This window comes from Equus quagga, chromosome 5 (assembly GCF_021613505.1).
Source record: "Equus quagga isolate Etosha38 chromosome 5, UCLA_HA_Equagga_1.0, whole genome shotgun sequence".
Taxonomy (NCBI): domain Eukaryota; kingdom Metazoa; phylum Chordata; class Mammalia; order Perissodactyla; family Equidae; genus Equus; species Equus quagga.
The window spans coordinates 112,729,926-112,751,298 of record NC_060271.1 but is presented as its reverse complement, the minus strand read 5'-3'; the positions used below and the strand labels follow the sequence as shown (position 1 = coordinate 112,751,298).

The 21,373-nt window shown below is 37.3% G+C and overlaps 1 protein-coding gene across 2 annotated transcripts in view; it reads left to right on the top strand.

Annotated features, from left to right (window-relative positions):
• The first annotated feature begins 9,191 nt into the window (after positions 1-9,191).
• The window catches only part of SLC30A6 (solute carrier family 30 member 6), a 45,741-nt gene continuing 33,559 nt past the window's right edge, over positions 9,192-21,373 (top strand). The window contains exons 1-2 of one of the 2 annotated variants that reach the window (XM_046662597.1): positions 9,192-9,241; positions 13,623-13,709. In XM_046662597.1, the coding sequence (XP_046518553.1) occupies positions 9,239-9,241; positions 13,623-13,709 (90 nt within the window). In that variant the 5' untranslated portion in view covers positions 9,192-9,238. The remainder of the gene's footprint in view (positions 9,242-13,622; positions 13,710-21,373) is intronic. The other variant, XM_046662599.1, reaches the window with a different exon arrangement.

Below are 21,373 nucleotides of genomic sequence, written 5' to 3'. Positions count from 1 at the left end.
TTTTGCCTTTAATTTTTTTATTTGAAACTTTTTGAGATTTCAGAAGTTGCAGTCTGGTAATGAAAGAGTAGCTCATATTGGACTGTCTGGCAAATAACAATGATAAACTCTGAACAAAATATAAAAAGCAATGATTAGAAGACTCTAGGGAGCAATCAGAAACATGCAGAAACTATACAAAATCATATACTAGAAGAAATCCACATTAACTAGCTTTTACCCTGAGAGCAATTTCCAATTGTACAGTGTGCTTGGAAATAGAATATAAGCAGAATCTGACAGTCTTGCTGGGCTAGAGGGTCATTTGGGGCTTCTAGAACAGGTGGAAATTAGAAGGAAAATTTTGGAAAAGAGAGAACTTCAGAGATAGAAGCCCCAACATCTGCCTACAGAGTCCTTTTAAATCTTTGGTGGATTCCAAAATTGTACTTGTGCAGTGTGATATTCAAAGGAATCCAGCAGAAAGCAATAACTGAAGTCTAAGAAACTGAGCAGAGGTAGCAGCTGCAGGGGGAAATACAGAGTTTGAATTCAAATTCCACTAGGAGGGCTTTAGTTTGGGTTCCAAGGGGAACCCTTCCTAAGGAGGAAGGATGACATCCTAGAACTAAGGACTCTACTTTAGGACTAGGGATAAAATGGAAAGAAACTCACTGTAACAAAGCCTAAAATCAAGTTTTCACAGCAGCAAAGTCATCCATTAGTAATTTAACACTTAGCCAGAATGAAACAACATTACTTAGAAGGAAACAGAATCCAGAGTCTTCACAACATACCATCCACAAAGTCCAGTACACAATAAACAATTACTAAGCATAGAAAGAAAATTTATCTGATCCAGAATCAATAGAAAATATATAGAAGCAGACGCACAGATGATCCCTATGTTGGCATGAACAGAAAATTATTTTAAAACAGCTTTAAAATATGTTAAAGAATTTACAGGAAAAAAAGATGATGGATTAACAGATTGGGATTCTCAGCAGAGAAATGGAAACCAAAAGCCAAATGGATTTTTGTGATGAAAAATTAAAATCTGAAATGAAACAGAGTATCTGAAGTAAAAAATTTCACTGGATGGGCTTAATGGTAAACTGCACAGCAGAGGAAAGACAACTGGAAGATGACCAAGCAATTATCATACTAAAGCAGAGAGAGAAGGAAAAGAAACAGCAAAAATTGGAGACCTGTGGACAGTATCAGTCTAATGTACCTGTAATTTGAAGTCCAGAAGGAGAGGAAAGGAAGAGAATGGGGCAAAAGAAATATTTAAAGCAGTAATGCCTGAAATTTTCCCAAAATTGTTGAAAGACGTCAACTTACAGATCCATGAAGTTCAGTGAACTCAAGCAGAATAAGTACAACAAAGATCACAGCTGGGTACATCATATTGCTGCCCCCTACCCCCAATCTTAAAAGCAGCCAGGAAGGGGAAACGACATTACATTCAAATAAACAGCAAAGTGGTGGCTCACTTCATCAGAAATGATGAATCCAGAAAATGACAGAATGACATCTTTAAAGTGCAAAAACTAACAAAAATGTGAAATTCTATATCTAGTTAAAATGTTGAGAATATTAAGGCAAAATAAAAGCTGTTCCAGATGAACAAAAACTGAGAATTTGTTGCTAGCAGACTGACATAGAAAATGCTTTAAGAAATTCTTTAGGCTGAAAGACAATGATCCTCAATGGGAACCTGTATCTCCAAGAATGACTTTTAAGAACTTTGGAAGTGATAAATATGTCAGTAAATATAAAAGATAATTTTTTCTTAATTTCTCTAAACATTGGATATTTAAAAAATTTACAGTTTGGTATTTATAATAATATGTAGAAGTAAAATATAGGACAAAAATAGGACAAAGGATGGGAGAGGGCAGTAAATGGAATTACTTTGAAATAAGGTTATTATATTACCTGAAGTGGTATAGTATTAATGTAAGGTAGACTGATAAGGGTGCATGTTGTAATCTTTCACCCAGCCGCTGAAAAAATAGTATGGTAGATCTAAAAAGCCACTGGAGAAGATAAAGGGGATTATTAAAAACTACTTGATTGATTCAAGTGAAATCAAGGAAGGAGAAAAAAGGAACAAAGAACAGATGAGATAAATAGAAAACAATAGAATAGTAGAGCTGATACACAGCAATGTCAATAAGTAAGTGAAACTTACATGAATTGCTCTCTTACCCTCCTCCTGAACTACTCAGTTTTAAAGCATTAAGTGGTTGCGTCTTGAGGAGTATGTATAGATTTGATGCTTCACTAGGAGCACTCACAGACTCAACATAAAGTCATACTTGCAGCTATGATTTATTATGGCCAAAGATACAAAGTAAAATCAGCAAAGGTAAAAAGGGCATAGGGCAAATTTCAGAGGAAACCAGACACCAGCTTCCAAGAGTCCTCTCCCAATGGAGTCACACAGAATGCGCTTAATTCCTCTGGCCACAAGTTATGACTACATGGTGAAAATGTTAGGCCTAACTGTGTTAGGCACAGTGAGCCACTCTATCAGGTAGGGAATGGTGGGAACTCTCTCCCAAATTCAAGTTCCCAGATGCCAGCCAAGGGCCAACTTTGCAAGCAGGACTTTCTAAGGATAGCAGTTTCAGGCATGCTATTTTAACTCTTTTCTGCAAAGTGGTTCAGAACAGGCTTCACTGTGGGGAGAGGGGACGTGTGGTGGCCCAGCGTAGGGTGTCAGAGACCTCGTGGGATAAGGAGAGTGTCTACAATGATGGGCAGCTTGGTGTAGGGTTTTGGGGACAAACAGAGTGAAGAAGTTTTCACATGGTGGGTAGGGGCAACCTGGAATGAGGAATAAGTGCTCAAGCATAGAGAGGAGAGTGTCTCTGTGCGGGGAAGGTGTCAGCAAAGATGGTAGATTGGTTAGTACGGGAGACTTGATCCAATAAGTCAATATATTAACCATAGTGGAGCCACGTTTCTCACTGTCAGAAAGGTGTTATGAATACAGGAAAGGAGAAAACTAGGATGAAACGGGTGGGGTGGGGTTGGAATTGAATTTAATTGTATGAATTCATGTTATAAGATATATAAAAATAGATAAAGAAATGTAGATGTAAAGATATGAATATACACATATGTGGATGTATCCACATACATATATTCCCTGGTTCTCTCCATTGAGGTGGACTTGGGGCAGTTATACCCCAAAAGCAGTGAACACACATAACACCCATGTGTTGCCTTCTAAATTCTCAACTGTCTTAGTCTACTCAAGCTACCACATTTTTATGTGTTTTTTATAAAGCAGCACCCCACTTATTGGTATCAAAATATGTTTTAGTCTTCTGGGGCTGCCATAACAAAAATTCCATAGACTGGGTGGCTTAAACAACAGAAATTTATTTTCACAGTTCTGGAGGGTGGAAAATCCAAGATGAAGCTACCAGCCAATTTGGTTTCTGGTGAGAGCTCTCACTGGCTTGCAAATGGCCACCTTCCCACTGTGTCCTCATATGGCAGAGAGAGAGCAAGCTCTCTGGTGTCTCTTCTGATAAGGACACTAATTCCATCATGAGGGTCCCACTCTCATGACCTCATCTAATCCTAATTATCTCCCAAAGGCCCTGTGTCTAAATACCACCATGTTCCATCAACATGAATTTTAGGAGGACACAAATGTTCAGTCCATAACATTCACTAGAGGAACCAGGGCTCCTTGGTGACAGGGCCAGTATCAGGATTGGGTCAGAGAAAATACATGAACCTGGAATATCCTGTGCTAGAAAAGAAGGAAATGCTCAAAGAATGATGAGGATAAAACATTGATTTGAGGGGCTCCCACTGGACAAATCTGATCAGTGAAGTAATTAATTATATTAACGGGTTATAACACATCAGATGAAATGAGAAACCATGAGCCAATGTGGATATATAAATAAATACAAAAACAAGTTGAAAGTGTGATGAAGAATTGGATATTTACATTGTTTCAAAATACATCCCCACAAAATATTATTATTTAGAAAGAGTTACTTTATAGTGGAAAAACCCAGCAGATGCCACCTTGATGTAGTGGTGAAAGCTATCTTCATTAATGAGCCAAATTTCACAGAATAGAGTCAATGAGAAATATGCAGTGTCACTTCTATAATATTCCTGTCAAAGACTCATGACCTGAATCTACTCTAGGAGCATTCTACAAAATAACTGGTGTGTAATCTTCAAAAGAGGCAAGGTCATGAAAGTCAAGTAAAAACTAAGAAACTGTTCCAGACTGAAGGAGATTTATATAGAGTGACAACTAAATGCAATTTGTGAGTTAGAACTGGTTCCTTCTGCTTTAAAATACATTATTGGAACTGACAAAACTTGAATGGGGTCTGAGGATTAGATGACAGTAATGTATCATTGCTCATTTTCTGATTTTGATGGTGGTTATGTAGAAATATGTCCTTGTTTTTAGGGAATACGTACATGTTCAGGGGTGAAGGGGCATCAGGTCAGCAACTTCATCTCAATATTTCAAGGAAAACAAAGTTCTTTGCACTGTAGTTCCAGCTTCTTTGCAACGTTCTCACTGTTTTGAAATCTTTTCAAATAATGTCTGGAAGTTTCATGAGGTCTATTTTTCATTTTTATTTAGGCTACAATTTTGAATCTTTGGGTCAGTCGTCCCTTAAAAGATTCTGAAGTTGCCTTATGTAGTATATTTTCTACTTTTCTTTTTAAACTTCTATACAGCTGAGTTATTTAAATCTTCTCTACCCTGTTGGTGTAAAATGTTTTCTCTATCTGAGGAGCAAACAATTAATTGAATTATTTAGTACAGATCTGTAGTCCAGGACATTGTGTCCAAAAAATCCTGATTTCTGTAGCAAATTTTTTGCCTTTCTCTGTAAAGTTTAGGAAAATCTTTAATTTTCATAAACTCCCGGATTTTGGTTCTAGATTATGGCTTTTATTTAACTTCTGTAAATCTGACCTCTGGTCTAGGAAGTTTACAATGTGATTTTGCTTTTCCTGAGAAAACCCTGACGAAAAAGTGTCTCATGAAGAAGGTCAGGTACAGCTGAATAAAACAAGAAAAGTGCAAGGAGGGTAGGTTTCAGAAGGTTGCAAAATCTTTGAGAGAGACTGTCATGGAGTTAGAATTTTATTTTGAAGCCTCAGCATATCAACTAAAGAAGCTGACTGTCAACTGGTGTTTTGTCTTCTCATTTTTAAAATTGATTTTATGTATAAAGTTCCCAAATATTAATATTGTATGTTGACTTTTTCCCACTTATCAAGGAAAATGCAAGACTGGATTATAAGTGATTTTATGTAAGAGGCAGAAGTTCTTCTAGGAAGAGTTGAGACTTTGACATAGATAATCTCATGACACACAAAAAAAGAGAGGCCATGATGGTCATTTGACAGTGTGTATTTTGTTAGTGTCTCAGATTCTCTAACCGACCAGGAAGAGTCTGTATAATAAACAATCACAGACCCCACAGATCGTTGATCCCAGAATATGGACTAATTGAAGTGCTTTTTTTTTCAGAAATTGACAAGATGGGGAGTGTCCTCATGGGTTCTACAGAATACCTAGGCAAAGTTTGATCAATCACTTTTCAACAATTGACCACCAGTCTAATGAGACTTCCAGTTGTTAGTAGCTTTAGGGCTAGCTTAGATTGGATTGAAGACATCAGATTTTTACATCCATCTGTTTCCTACAGAACATTGCCTTGTACATTAAACAGAAGTAAAATAATACAATATAAACAAAACATGAAACAAGACTTTGTAATATGATAAACAATTGTAAAAACAAAAGCAACCAGAAGGAGAATAAGCAGGTTAATGGTAAAAAATATTTTCAAAACAAAATAATGTCTAATGACTTTGTACAAAGATCTAGGTCTATTTACAAAATAGTACACCTCCAAACTAAAAGGTCTGATTACTCCACACAAGAACTTGTATCTGTGGTTCTGTTCCTAGATTGTTGAGTGTTTTTTCAGGTAGGGATGTTGGATTTGTGAAACACTTTTTCTACATCTATTGTGATAATTCTATGGCTTTTGCCTTTTATTAATATGATGTATTACATTGTTTGATTTTCATATGTTAAACCAACCTTGCATTCCTGTGGCAATTCCCATTCATGATGTATGAGTTTTTAAATATGTTGGTGGATTCATTTTGCTATTACAGTTTGCCCTCCATATCTGCAGGTTCTGCATCCACAGATTCAACCAACCCCAGATCGAGTACTATGTTTACAATCTGCAGTTGGTTGGATCCACAGATGCAGAACCTGTGGATATGGTGGGCCAACTAAGGGACTCGAGCATCCACGGATTTTGGTATCCTTGGGTGTCCTGGAACCAGTCATACTCAGATACCGAGGGATGACTATATTTTGCTGAGGTTTTTTGCATCTATATTCATATGGGATGTTGGTCTGTAGTTTTCTTGTCTTTGTTTAGTTTTAGTATCAGGGTAATTCTGGTTTCATAGAATGAGTTGGGAAGTGCTTCCTCCTCTTCTATTTTTTTGGAAGGGTTTGCAAATGATTGGTGCTAATTCTTCTTTAAATGTTTGGTAGAAACCAGTGAAGCCATCTTTGCCTGAGCTTTTCTTTGTGGAAGGTTGTTTGTTTGTTTTAAACAAATTCAATCTTTTGTTATATGTCTAATCAGGTTTTCTATTTCTTCTTGAGTTAGTTTAAGCAGTTTGTGTCTTTATAGAAACTAGTCCATTTCATCTAGGTTTTCTAATTTGTTGGCATACAATTATTTATAATATTTCCTTCTTATCCTTATTTCTGTAAGATCAATAGTAATGTCTCCCTCTTTCCTGATTTTAATAATTTGAGTCTTCTCTTTTTGTTGTTCAGGCTAGGTAAAACTTTGTCAATTTTATTGTTCTTTTCAAAGAATCAATTATTAGCTTTGATTTTCTCTATTTTTTAAAAATTTCTAGTTCATTAATTTCCTCTCCAAGCTTTATTATTTCCTTCCTTTGGTTTGCTTTAAGTTTGGTTTGCTCTTCTTTTTACTGAAGAGGTTGATGAAGGTGGAAGTTAGGTTACTGGTTTGAGATCTTTCCTCTTTTTTCAGTATAGGCATTCAATATAGGCATATAAATCTCCCTCTAAGCACTGCTTTTTGTGGATCCCATAAGTTTTGGTATGTTGAGTTTTCGTTTTCATTTATCTTGATGTATTTTCCAAGTTCTCTTGTGACTTCTTCTTTGACCCATTGATTATTTAAGATTATGTTTTTTAATTTCCACAAGATGTGAATATCCAAAATTTCCTTCTGTTATGGAGTTCTAATTTCATTCCAGTATGCTTGGTGAATACAATCTCTCTGATTTTAATCCTTTCAAATTTATTGAAAATTGTTTATGGGCTAACATATATTCTATCCTGGAGAATCCTCCATGTGCATCTGAGAAGAATGTGTATTCTGTTGTTATTGGATGGTATAGTCTAGAGATTTGTTAGGTCTAATAGGTTTATAGCGTTGTTAAAGTCTTCTATTTCATTATTGATCTTCGGTCTAGTTTTTGCCCAAGATTTTATACTCAATTACCCAATTCCCTGTATTAGATTCTTTTTTTTTCCCTTAAAATAGCTTCAGAGATTTATTTTTGCTACGTATAAACCCAGACTGTTACATTTATCAATAAGGAATTAGTTAAATATATTAAGGCACAAACCTATGACTGACTTCTCTGAGGTCATTAAAACATTATTCTGGAAAAATTAAGATACAAGAGAAAAAAAGTCACAATACATCCTTACATGATGTAGGGAGGCTATAAATATGTACTGTTTGATTCTAATTTTGTTTAAAAAGACTGGAAAGAAACTTCAAAAATCAAGAATGATTTGCTCTGAGTGAATGAGGCAATAGTGCTCCAACTTGTCTTCCTGCTTCTAACCTTGTCCAAGAGCAGTAAGTACAGAGTAGCAGGTAAGGCTTTAGAATCAGGTTGTGTGGTACAGGGTTGCAGTTCTGCCATTGACTAGGTGTTTGACCTCGGCACACGATTTCCCAAGTAAGTGCTAATAACAGTACCTATATCAAAGGGTCATTATGAGGATTAAGTGAAGTAATACATATTGTGCCTACCACATAAGTACCTAAGAAATGTTAGCTATTACCATCCATCTACGTCCATTCATACCACAGCCACAGTGATCTTTTAAAAATGTAAAGGTCACTCCCTTATTAAAACTGTCCACTATTCTCTTGTCTCACTTTGAAAAAGAAATGCAAGTTCTTTACTCCCAGATTAGAAACTCCTGTTTGATGTGGCCCGTCTTTCTTCCCCTCAAGCACGAAGCTCAAGACATGCAACTTTCTTTCAAATCTTAAAATACCGTGCTTGTTTTTGACTTAAGTATTTGCATGGTTTATTATGCCTGGAAAATTTTTCACAAAAAGACTTTTGTCCTCACAAGTCAAATTTCATCCCCCTTAGAGAAGCTTTCTCTGACTACCACTCTAAATTATCAATCTAGTCACTCTTTATAGCATTACCCTATTTACTATATGACACTACTTATCAATATCTTTAAAGGTTTTCCTTCTCTCTGCTTGTCTTCCGTCTCGTTACTAGAACATAATTTTCATGAGACCAGTACCCGAACACACTTGTGCTCCATATTCAGTCTTTATTGAATAAATTCTATTTAATGTTTTGTTTTCCAAGTTTTCTATAATTAACATTACTTCTATAATAAAATTAATTTTATAGAGAATATAAATAGTTATTTCAGAAATCAGAACACAGTACTCTATAATTGGTCTGAGTTAAAATTCAATAATAGGTACTCCAGCAAACTAAATGTTTCTGGGCAAGGTTCTTATACTTACTGTTTCCTCACTTGTAAAATGGGAATACCATCTATTTCATAAAGGACTGCAAAAATTAAATCACACCACATGGTTAAAAGCGCTCCCACACTCAACGAAATTTTCCTAACATTACAAATAAACCCTAATTGCTCTTTGCCTGACAAGAGCCTCGGCTCTCAAGTCTCCACCCACCCTCGACAGGCTTGGAGGGGTAACTCTAGCCACCAATTCGCCACCATAGAACGCAGGGGCAGCCGGGAAGTGGGGGCGGGAACAGGAGTCCAGTACACGTACTTCCGCCCCCGCGATGCTCGCAGCCAATCGTCCCCCGATGCCCCACCCCTTCCGCTCCAGGGAAAAACCAGCTCCCAGAGCGTCTTCCGGCGGGAGCTGTGCTGCTTATTATCATGGTGAGTTGGCTGAGGGCATGAGATTTCCTGTCGTTGGTGTTTCCTCTTGTCTTCTCTCGTCCCGAAGCGGCCTTGAAATGCCTCAGCTGCCCGGAGGAGGGGTTGTCGGATCCGTGGTCGGGCCCCTCGGGAGAGGCTGCTGGCGTCCAAAGATTCCCCTCAGAGCCCTGATGCCCTCGCTCCCTTACCCCGTTCCTTTGCCGCTCGGGATCCCGGCCCGGCTCCGGGCCGAGCTTTCAGCTCCTGGCGAGTTTATGACTTCTGCCTGCCGAGATTTCCTTGATAGAGAGATAAGAGTGTTTGCCGGCGTCAGCGATTACAACCCAGCAAAAGATCTGAAAACAAGTTCGCAGCAGTAACGTCCGTAGTGGTGATGCTTACAGCAATGACGATAAGGCTGGCGTAAATAGAGAGGGTTGTGAGCAGGGTATTGAGGCGGCTGCCTCGCAGGTTGGCTTTATTGAGTGCCAGAAAGCCTGAAATTGCCGCAGCTTTCATGAGGCCGGTGGTGGAGAAAGTCAACGTGTTGGTAGAGCATCTTATTGCACCTTCTTTTCTTCTTTCGTAGATTTCGTGGGTTTGGGGATGTGGTGTTTAACTTTTGTTAGAGGAATTAGTCATTTTATGTCTTTGGAAATCAAATGTATAGCTCTCTGAATATTATCTAAAAAGCAGTTGTCATTTCGTTGTCAAAAGAGGTACATTTCATCTTATCAGAAATAATCATGGATCTCTTATTGATTGCCCAGAAAGGAGAAAAGGACCACTTTTCTGTGCCTAAGCCATTGTCACTCTAAGTTTTTTCCTTAAGGGGATATGGTTGAGAAACGTTATTTTATTCGCATACTTTCTTTGTCTTTTGTAAGTTTTCTGTAATCCCACTTTTACACACACAAAGTGGGTAAAACTACTTTTTTTTGGCTAATGACCAAATAGCCTCCAGCTACATTCTTCTTGAAAACATTCACCACTCTGTAGCCAGAGTTAATTTCTAAAATTTGACCATGCCGTGCCCTCTCTTAAAATCTTTTAATTTTTTTTTCTATAGCCCTCAAGATACAGTCCTGTTTAGCATGGTGTACAAAGCCGTTCATAATCAAGCTTCTTACTTTTACAGCCTCTTTCTACACGTATACACATCCATATTCTAGCCAAAGTGAACAGCTTCTAGATCTCTAAGAATTAGGGCTTTGTATCTAATTTGTACATGCTGTTCTATCTGCCTGAATCGTTCTCCATCTCCTACCCCCGTCCTTATCAGTATAACACTTACACATCCTTTACTCTCTTTCATAAGCCTTTCTGCCATGTCTCAAGATCCCGTTAGATGCCTCCTTTGTCCTCCCATGATAACCTGGTGCTTTTTACCAGTAACGTCTGCAGCCCTTGCCAGACTATGTGAAAATTGTGTATTTACTTGTCTTTGCCACTTCCTAGACTGTAAGCTCTTTGAGAGCAGGACCTATGTATTCACTCTGGTGTTCCCAGGGCCTTGTATGTACCTGGCCCAGAGAAAGTTTTCAATAAATATCTGTTTTATAAAACACTGAATAAATAACTATGGCACTATTTTTTTATGCTTGAAATATTAGTAATGCAGGGAAATAGTAGGATTTAAGGTTTATTTTAGAAGTTTTGGGGAAGAAAGGTTTTATGAGTCACCCATTATGTATTATTTTTTACGAACATGCTATGTGCAATGCACAGTGCTATCTTACAATGTGTGAAGGAAAGAAAGCGCTTGTCATTAGTGAAGTTACTGAAAAATTAACTTACGATGCAAGATGACAAGATGAAGCCTATCCCATGGTTAAGTACAAAGTAAATGTCATAAAAAACACTATAGTTTGGAATAATCTAAGAAGGCTTCACGTAGGAGATGAAACAAGCAACCAACTACTTTGTGCCTTACTCTAATACTCTTAATCTGCTACTCATTACTCTCATTTAGACGAGAAAACAGAGAGGTCAAGTAACTTGCTAAGTGTTACATGGCTATTAGAGCTTAGGTTAGACAAGTTTGGCCTTTTTGCTCTAGAGTAGTATGATCATGAGATTTGGGTACACCAGTCTAGTTGGAGTTGGGGATTCCTGTCTGGAGCAAGAGATCAAACTGGAAAGAAACTGAGGCAAAGTCATTGAAAGCTTTGAATTCTAGATTGTAAAATTTGGAGTTAATCCTGATAGCAATGGAAAGCCAATATAATTTTGGAAAGATTGACATGAACATTAGAATTTTAATTTTTCTTCAATATCAGAAATAGCCCTCTGCCTTTTATAAACTCCTTATTGATTGTCTTAACTTAAAGGTTAAAGTAACTTAAATAATTTAAAGGGAGTTAGAGTTAAAAGATGTCGGAGGATGGGGCTGGCCCCGTGGCCAAGTGGTTAAGTTCGCGTGCTCCACTGCAGGCGGCCCAGTGTTTCGTTGGTTCGAATCCTGGGCGCAGACATGGCACTGCTCATCGGACCACGTTGAGGCAGCGTCCCACATGCCACAACTAGAAGAACCCACAACGAAGAATACACAACTATGTACCGGGGGGGGGCTTTGGGGAGAAAAAGGAAAAAATAAAATCTTTAAAAAAAAAAAAAAAAGATGTCGAAGGATAACCGTATCAAGCAGAATTTATCTTTGGGACCAAAATGTCCCACACAATTCTTTAAAAAGAGAGGATACTCATTAACTTTAGCATTTATTAACATCTCAAAGGAAAATAGTATATTGCTCCGTTTCAACTGAATTGGGTAGCAGAGCTTTAGGGTTACGCACATACACTGGTCTTTATTTGCATACCAGAATTAGTATGCAAATAACACTTTCATGCTTTATTTTTACATTTTAAAGTATTTTTTACTTTATTGCTTTTTTATTATGGGAAATTTCAAGCATACGCCAAAGTAGAATATGGTGAACCCTCGCGTGGCCATCACTTGGGCTCAACAATTATCAATGTTCTGCTGTTTTTCTTATGCCAGATTTCTAGTGCTCAGCCTTATTTTCTCACTTTCCTGCGTTCCATGCAGTTAATGACGTATCTAAGCTTTGAAGAAGTGGGCTATACCTTTTTATAACAGATGAGATGTTTCTAGATCCTAACTGTAGGAAAATCATACCTCTGCTTGAATTGAATCTGAAAGTTTTTCACATTTTTAAATCTGACACCCAGTTCTACTACTTTCTGTGGAGCTTCAGTGTTTGAGTCAAATAGGCCAACTTTAGTGAGGTAGAAATGTAGTATGGTTGTTATGATGATTGTGGCTTTTACTGTTTAGGAAAGTATTTTGTTAAAATTAAAATCCAGTTATTTAAGTACATGGCACTTTAGCAATCATGTTGTTATGTATGACCATTGAAAATTGTGAAGAATTTTTTTCCCTGGAAACAATTACTCTGCTTCTGAAATAACAAAATTTTTTTCAGTTTATCTTTCCAGGGATTTTTTTTTTTTTTAGGATATTGTATTCCCAATGTGAAAGTATATAGTAAAATTGAGCAATTTTTTGTGGCCTCTTGGTTTTATATCCTACTAAGAAAAAGCTTCTCCAACTCCAAGATTATAAAGTTATGCATCCATAGTTTCTTCAAATACTCTATAGATTTATATTTTAATTTTAAAATAATAAAAAATTAAAGTAAGGAGTGCAGTAAGAATCTAACTTTACCTTTTTCCAAACACCGTTTATTGAATAACTCATATTTTCTCTCTCTGATGTTAGATACTGCTGTAATCCTAAGCTCATTTCTCATATGTGCTTGTACTCTCCTTTATGCTAAGGCTGTCTCACATGGTTTCCTGAACTTGAGTGGTAAATCCCACTCTAGTCCCCACTCAGTCTCTTCTCTCATGGATAACCCCACTGCCAGGCCCTTTCTCTGCTATCCCCATACTCTGTACTAGCAGGAGTCACAGAGGCTAGCTGGGATGTCAGATATTTTGAGTGCCTAAGAGAGAACCTAGACGTTTTACTATGGTAATAGTTGCCAAACTTTTCAATATATAAAGCTTTGATTAGATAAATTGTAATATTTTCTTTCCAGTAGAGCTATTTGACAAACTGTTTGCTTTTCTGGTTCAAAATTGCGTTATCCATTTAAAAATAAAGAATGTGGTCTGGAGCTAAAATGCCTCGATTTGAATTCCTGCTCAGCTATTTACTAGCATTGTACCCTTGGAAAACTTACTAAAAATTGTTTCCACCTCATAGGATTATTGTGAGTATTAGATAAATATATGTAAGGTGTCTAGAATAAGTGCTTGGCGTGTATTGAGCATTCAATAAATAAATGTTAGTTGTTATTACTGTATTGCATCACAGGAACTGTGAAGAAGATTAGATACTTAGATGCCATTTTATTTATATTTTGTTTGTTTTAAAGGGGACAATTCATCTCTTTCGAAAACCACAAAGATCTTTTTTTGGCAAGATATTACAGGAATTTAGACTTGTAGCAGCTGACCGAAGGGTAAGTTATTTTTATTCTTTGACCCTAATTTTAATTATTTCACAAACAGCATTATAACACAAAAAGTTAATTTTTAAGGCAATAGAAATCACTCTTGATCCCACCACACTTCATTTTTTTATGTTGGATAATTTTTTAATGTACAATTACAATAGTTTGGTATACAGTTGTTTTGCTTGGGAGGAAGCTGGGTTTCAGTTAAAATTTTTATTCTAATTCTAAAGAGTTTTAAAGAAAAACTGTTTTGTGACTGCCTTATTTTTATTTATTTTTAATTAAATGGGTGTAGTCTGAAGCCGTGTTTTCTTATTTTTAATGTAAGGCAGGAAAATATGCTTTGAGACTGTAAATCAAAAGATATAGTAGGCTTTCTTAAAGAAGAACAAACAAAGCACAAAGGCAGCAGAAGGAGAGAAATAATAAAAATCAGAGCAGAAATAAATGCTATTGAAACAAAAAAGGCAGTAGAAAGCATCAATGAAACAAAGAGCTGGTTCTTTGAGAAGATAAATAAAATTGACAAACCCGTAGCCAGACTTACAAAGAAAAAAAGAGAAAGCTCAAATAAACAAATTTAGAAATGAAAAAGGAGAAATAACAACAGACTCCGCAGAAATACAACAGATTATAAGAGAATACTACGAAAAACTATATGCCAGCAAAATGGATAACCTAGAGGAAATGGATAAATTCTTGGACTCCTACAATCTCTCAAAGCTTAGTCAAGAAGAAGCAGGCAATTTGAACAGACCAATCACAAGGAAAGAGATTGAAACAGCAATCAAAAGCATCCCAAAGAATAAAACCCCAGGACCAGATGGCTTTCCTGGGGAATTCTACCAAACTTTCAGAGAGGATTTAATACCTATCCTTTTCAAGCTATTCCAAAGAATTAGGGAGGATGGATCACTTCCTAACACATTCTATGAGGCCAACATCACGCTGATACCAAAGCCTGACAAGGACAGCACAAAAAAAGGGAACTGCAGGCCATATCACTGATGAACATAGATGCAAAAATTCTCAACAAAATTTTGGCCACCCGAATTCAGCAATTCATCAAAAGGATCATACATCACGATCAAGTGGGATTCATACCACGGACACAGGGATGGTTCAACATCTGCAAATCAATCAACGTGATACACCACATCAACAAACTGAGGAATAAAAACCACATGATCATCTCAATAGATACAGAGAAAGCATTTGACAAGATCCAACAGCCATTTATGATAAAAACTCTGAACAAAATGGGGTTAGAAGGGAACCACCTCAACACAATAAAGGCCATATATGACAAACCCACAGCCAACATCATACTCAGTGGGCAAAAACTGAGTACCATCCCCCTGAAAACAGGAACAAGACGAGGATGCCCTCTACCACCACTCTTATTTAACATAGTGCTGGAGGTTTGGGCCAGCGCAATTAGGCAAGAGAAAGGAATAAAAGGAATCGAAATAGGGAGAGAAGAAGTGAAACTCTGTTTGCAGACGACATGATCTTATATATAGAAAACCCCAAGGAATCTATTGGAAAACTTTTAGAAGTAATCAACAACTACAGCGAAGTTGCAGGGTATAAAATCAATTTACATAAATCAGTAGCATTTCTATACTCTAATAACAAACTAACAAGAACTCAAGAGCACAATACCATTCACAAATGCAATAAAAAGAATAAAATACCTCGGGGTGAATTTAACAAAGGAAGTGAAAGATCTATACGACGAAATTACAAGGTTTTTCTGAAAGAAATGGATGACGACATAAAGAGATGGAAAGACAATCCATGTACATGGATTGGAAGAATAAACATAGTTAAAATGTCCATTCTACCTAAAGCAATCTACAGATTCAATGCCATCCCAATCAGAATCCCAATGACGTTCTTTACAGAAATAGAACAAAGAATCCTAAAACTCATATGGGGCAACAAATGACCCCGAATTGCTAAAGCAATCCTGAGAAAAAAGAACACAGCTGGAGGCATCACAATCCCTGACTTCAAAACATACTACAAAGCTACAGTAATCAAAACAGCATGGTACTGGTACAAAAACAAGTGCACAGATCAATGGAACAGAATGGAAAGCCCAGAAATAAAACCACACATCGACAAAGGAGCTGAGGGCATACAATGGAGAAAAGAAAGTCTTTTCAACAAATGGTGCCGGGAAAACTGGAAAGCCACATGTAAAAGAATGAAAATTGACCATTCTTTTTCACCATTCACCAAAATAAACTCAAAATGGATCAAAGACCTAAAGGTAAGACCTGAAACCATAAGCCTTCTAGAAGAAAATGTAGGAAGTACATTCTTTGACATCAGTATTAGAAGGACCTTTTCAGACACCATGTCTTCTCAGACAAGGAAAACAATAGAAAGAATAAACAAATGGGACTTCATCAGACTAAAGAGCTTCTTCAAGGCAAAGGAAAACAGGATTGAAACAAAAAAACAACCCACTAACTGGGAAAAAATATTTGCAAGTCATACATCTGACAAAGGGTTAATATCCATAATATATAAAGAACTCACACAACTCTACAACAAAAAATCAAACAACCCAATCAAAAAATGGACAGGAGACAGGAAAAGACATTTCTCCAAAGAAGATATATAGATGGCCAATAGGCACATGAAAAGATGTTCATCATCGCTGACCATCAGGGAAATGCAAATCAAAACTACACTAAGGTATCACCTTACACCCATCAGAATGACAAAAATAACTAAAACTAATAGTAACAAATGTTGGAGAGGTTGTGGAGAAAAGGGAACCCTCATACACTGCTGGTGGGAATGCAAACTGGTGCAGCCACTATGGAAAACAGTATGGAGATTCCTCAAAAAATTAAAAATAGAACCACCATACGATCCAGCTATCCCACTACTGGGTATCTATCCACAGAGCTTGAAGTCAGCAATTCCAAAAGTCCCATGCACCCCAGTGTTCATTGCAGCATTATTTACAATAGCCAAGACGTGGAAGCAACCTAAGTGCCCATCAACAGATGATTGAATAAAGATGATGTGGTATATATATACAATGGAATACTACTCAGCCGTAAAAAAGAACAAAATCGTCCCATTTGCAACAACATGGATGGACCTTGAGGTAATTATGTTAAGTGAAATAAGCCAGATAGAGGAGGACAATCTTTGTATGACTCCACTCTTATGAGGAATATAAAAATGTAGACAAAGAGAACAGATTAGTGGCTACCAGGGGAAAGGTGGGGTGGTGGGTGGGCACAAAGGGTGAAGGGGTGCACCTACAACACAGCTGACAAACAATAATGTACAACTCAAATTTCACAAGATTGTAACCTATCATTAACTCAATAAAAATTAAAAAAAAAGATATAGTGGGTTCTCTTTTTGGTCACCAATGTAGACCTTCTAGTTATTGTTCTGTTTTCATTGTTGTCATTATTGTGTAAATTGTGCTGTAACTTCCTTAGGGCAGTGACTATGTCTCTTTTGCTCAATTTTTAATAAAAGTACAAAATAAGCACCCAATATATATTTGATGAATTTTAAGTAAACCTAGCTTCAATGGAATGTAATAAGCAGTACCAATGATATTGATCATGTGTTGTCGTACTAGACGAGAGACGACTTTTTTTGTTCTTTACCACTATATTTTCTGTTTTTAAAACTTTGGAATATAGTCAGAATTCAGTAATCCTGGTATTTGGAAATGTTATCGTGCCCTGAATGTTAAACTTCAAGAGCCAAGGTTAAGGAATTCATCTGCTTCTTGTGTATCTAGTCCATTTGAATGACCTCTTGAGAACAGAGAGATATAGCTCTATGCTGTTGATGGAACAACTATATTGCAGAATTAAACAGGAAGTTCTTTAAACAGTACACTTCATTGAAGCACAGTATACCAAAGAATGGGTAATTGGAACAAAACTAATTTAGTAACACCTGAATTGTGCAAATAATCTCTATTATAATTTAAATCTTAAGAGATGTATCTGGCTCATCTCTCTTCCCTACTACTCTTGTCTTGGTTCTCAGTGATTTCATATTTCATGTGGAACATCCTTACTTCTCAGTTCCTTACTTCCAGTTCACCACAAATAATCTTGTCCTCCTCCCCTCCCAGCCATCCACTCCTGTGGTCATACCATAGACCTCATAATTTATAATAACTATATCCTCTCATTGTCTCTCAGTTTCAAGCATTTCACTCAACAGTCACCATCTCTTCTCTTTCCAGGTCACTTCTTCTGTTACCCCAACTCCAATAATTCTTCAGTTTTACTAGGACCTCCAATCTATTGACTTCCGTATTTTCATTTCCCTTATCCTCATTTGCTTTCTTATCCAATTTAGATTCTGTGGTCCATCATTATCATTTCCTTGTATATGCCTTCAACTCCTTTGTGCCCCACCTTCTGTCTATCATTCTTCCCTGGAAAATCCTTAACCTTATTAAGTCTACTTTCTTTCTACTCTTTACCTGCACCCAAATGACTGAATGTAGACTGAAACACAAAACCATGCTGCCTGGTCTGGCTTTTAATTCATGATCAAGTGTGCCATTAGTGCTGCCCATACTATGTTTCCCTAGTTCATTCAGTTTCCCACTTTCCTAGTGACTATTTCATACCATTTTCTTTCACTTATATCCTCAAACTTTCAAAATCTTATCCATCCTCACTCTGACCTGTTGATCTTGCTTCCTGTTTCACTAAGGGAAAAGAGGTAATGAGAAGAAAACTTCCACATCCTATCGTTAGCACATCAACCAAGACACTGCCTTCCCTCCTATTTCTGTGAATGAACTATCTAGTCCGCTAGATAAGGCCAGTCCCTCCACTTGTTGCCTGTTCAAAGTCAGTGTTCCTGTAATTGTTCCTTCTTACATCATCCTCCTTCTGTTTCTTGCATCATAATTACATGCTGTATATTCCACTCTCATCTGCTGCTTCATTTCTCTGCTTCCTTTTATAGCAAAACTACTTTCAAGAATTGTCTTAACTCTCTTTGCTCACTTTCTCTTCTCCCTGTCTATGTTAAACATGTACTAGTCTGGCTCTAGTCCCCTATAATCCACAGAAATAGCTTTTACAAGGTAACTAATAACTTCTTTGTTGCCAAAATCAGTGGTCATCCTCATTTCTCATCTTACTTGACCTTCAACAGTGTTTGACAAAAATTGGTTACTTCTTCCTTAAAGCACTTTATTCATTGGACTCTGAAATACCACTCTTGGTTTACCTCCTACTTAATTGGCATTATGTTTTTAGTCTCCTTTGTCAGTTTTCTCTCATCTTTCTGACCTCTAAGTTTTGGAGTGTCCCAGGGCTTAGAGCTCCAGCCTCTCTTGTTTATGTTTATTATATCTAGGTAACACTTTCACTACCATCTATATACTGATGATCCTATATTTATTTGTTTATTTATTTTTTTAAAGATTGGCACCTGAGCTAAGAACTGTTGCCAGTCTTCTTCTTCTTTTTTTTTTCCCCTGCTTTTTCTCCCCAAATCCCCCCAGTAAATAGTTGTATATTTTAGTTGTGGGTCCTTCTAGTTGTGGTATGTGGGATGCCGTCTCAACATGGCCTAATGAGTGGTGCCATGTCCGCGCCCAGGATCCAAACTGGCAAAACCCTGGGCTGCCGAAGCGGAGTGTGCAAACTTAACCACTCCACCATGGGGCCGGCCCCAATATATTTATATTGTAATCCCTAACTTCTCCCCTACCTCGGATTCCTGTATATCATGGCCTTCTCAACATTTCCACCTGGATATCTAATAGGCATCTCAAATTTAATATTGTCAAACCAACCTTTGATTTTTTATGACTTCCTCACTAAATAGCTACTCTCTTCTTCCAAATGCTCAGGCCATAAACCTTGGAGTCATTCTTAGCCTTCTCTTTCCCTTCTCACATCCATTTTATAAGTAAATCTTGCTGGCTCTATCTTTGGTATAATACCAGAATCTGACTCTTGTCACATCTTACTGCCTTCAAAGCCACCATCATTTCCCACATAGCAATCACATTCCAAATGGTCTTCCTACTTCTCTCCTTGCCCATATGCAGTATATTGTTCATAGAGAGGATGAATGATCTCTTAAGAATGAAAGCTAAGGCACTTTCCATCTCATTTGGAATAAATCACAATTCTTTTCCTGGCATACAAGATACTACTTTGTGTAGCCCCTCACTGCCTCTCACCTCTCTCACCTAGCTGTCTTTAGCCAGGTACTCTTCTACCTCTGGGCATTTGCACTGTGGTTCTCATTTTCTCTCCCAGATAGCTGCATGCTTAGCATCTTTGCTGCTTTCAGATTTCTGCTGACATGTCACCTTACCAAAGGGGTCTTTTCTGACCACTGTATCTAAAAGAGTAACTCTTCCATATGTCCCATTCCTGTGTTCTTATCATACTTTATTTTTTCTTCTTAGCACTTGTCACCACCTGATTATAGTCATGCATCGCTTAATGACATGGATATGTTCTGAGGGATGTGTCATTAGATGATTTTGTCATTGGGCAAACATCATAGAGTGTACTTATACAAACCTAGATGGTATAGCCTGCTACATGCTTAGCTATCTGGTACTAATATCATGGGACCACCATTGTATATGTGGTCTCTCACTGACTAAAACATTGTTATATGGCGCATGATTGTATGTTTGCTTATTGTCTGTCACTGTGGATTATAAGGTCCATGTTTTTTTCAGTACTATATCTCCAGTGCCTAGAATAGTATCTGTTGCAAAACAGATGCTCAAATATTTTTTGATGAATAATTTGATTCAGTAGTAGAGCTTCAGAGAGTGTCATTTTCAAATTACAGGCTTTATCTTCCGTTTCTGACTATTCCTGAGTCCCTGTCCTGACTAGACCCATGACCAGTCATTTCATTAATGTCTTCACCAGTATTGGAGTCCCTTGTTCTGTTAACCTATCATATCAGCTCTCAAATCTCTAACATCCCTACCTCACCTGCTTGTCTGGTTTTGCTCTCTGGGTATAGAGGAAGTCTACCATAAGTTCATGGTGGTAATTCTTGGTCTTCTCTTTGATGATGCAGTAGTATACTTTCCATAACAGCTCTTCTGCAGATGCAGATTCTCCTGTGGATTTAAGTTTCCAGTCCTACTTTACCATATCCCTTAATTTTAGAAAATGGCCTTGCTGCTTCTTTTCTAGAGATTTATAGGCTGTTAACTCTGTGCTACTTTCCTTCTTTCTACCTGACAAGTTCTCTGTCCCTTCAGTCACCTTGTTCTTCTCACCTTTCTCAAAGGTGTTGTTCTCCCTTTCTGTTGAAACCATCCTATCCTGTACCACACTTGACCTTTGTAATTATAATCTGTTTAATTTTAACATCTCCAAATAACTGCCTTTTTCCTAATTTCTTTCACATCTACTGTCAAACAAGCATAGGTCTCCCTTCTTTGTAGGGAGTGGAGCAGAAAAATAAGAAAATGCTTCACTTGATCTCTTTATTTTTAGAATGCCCTTCCTCCTTCCTCTGACTAAATCTTAGCTATTTTCAAAGTGTATCTCAGGTCCTCCTCCATCTTCTGTGAACTGCTAAACCATGGTATTCTTTCCCTCTTTTGCAGTCCTATTTCATATGACTTATTAGGTAAATAACCAGGTACTGTCCCTTTTTTGGGG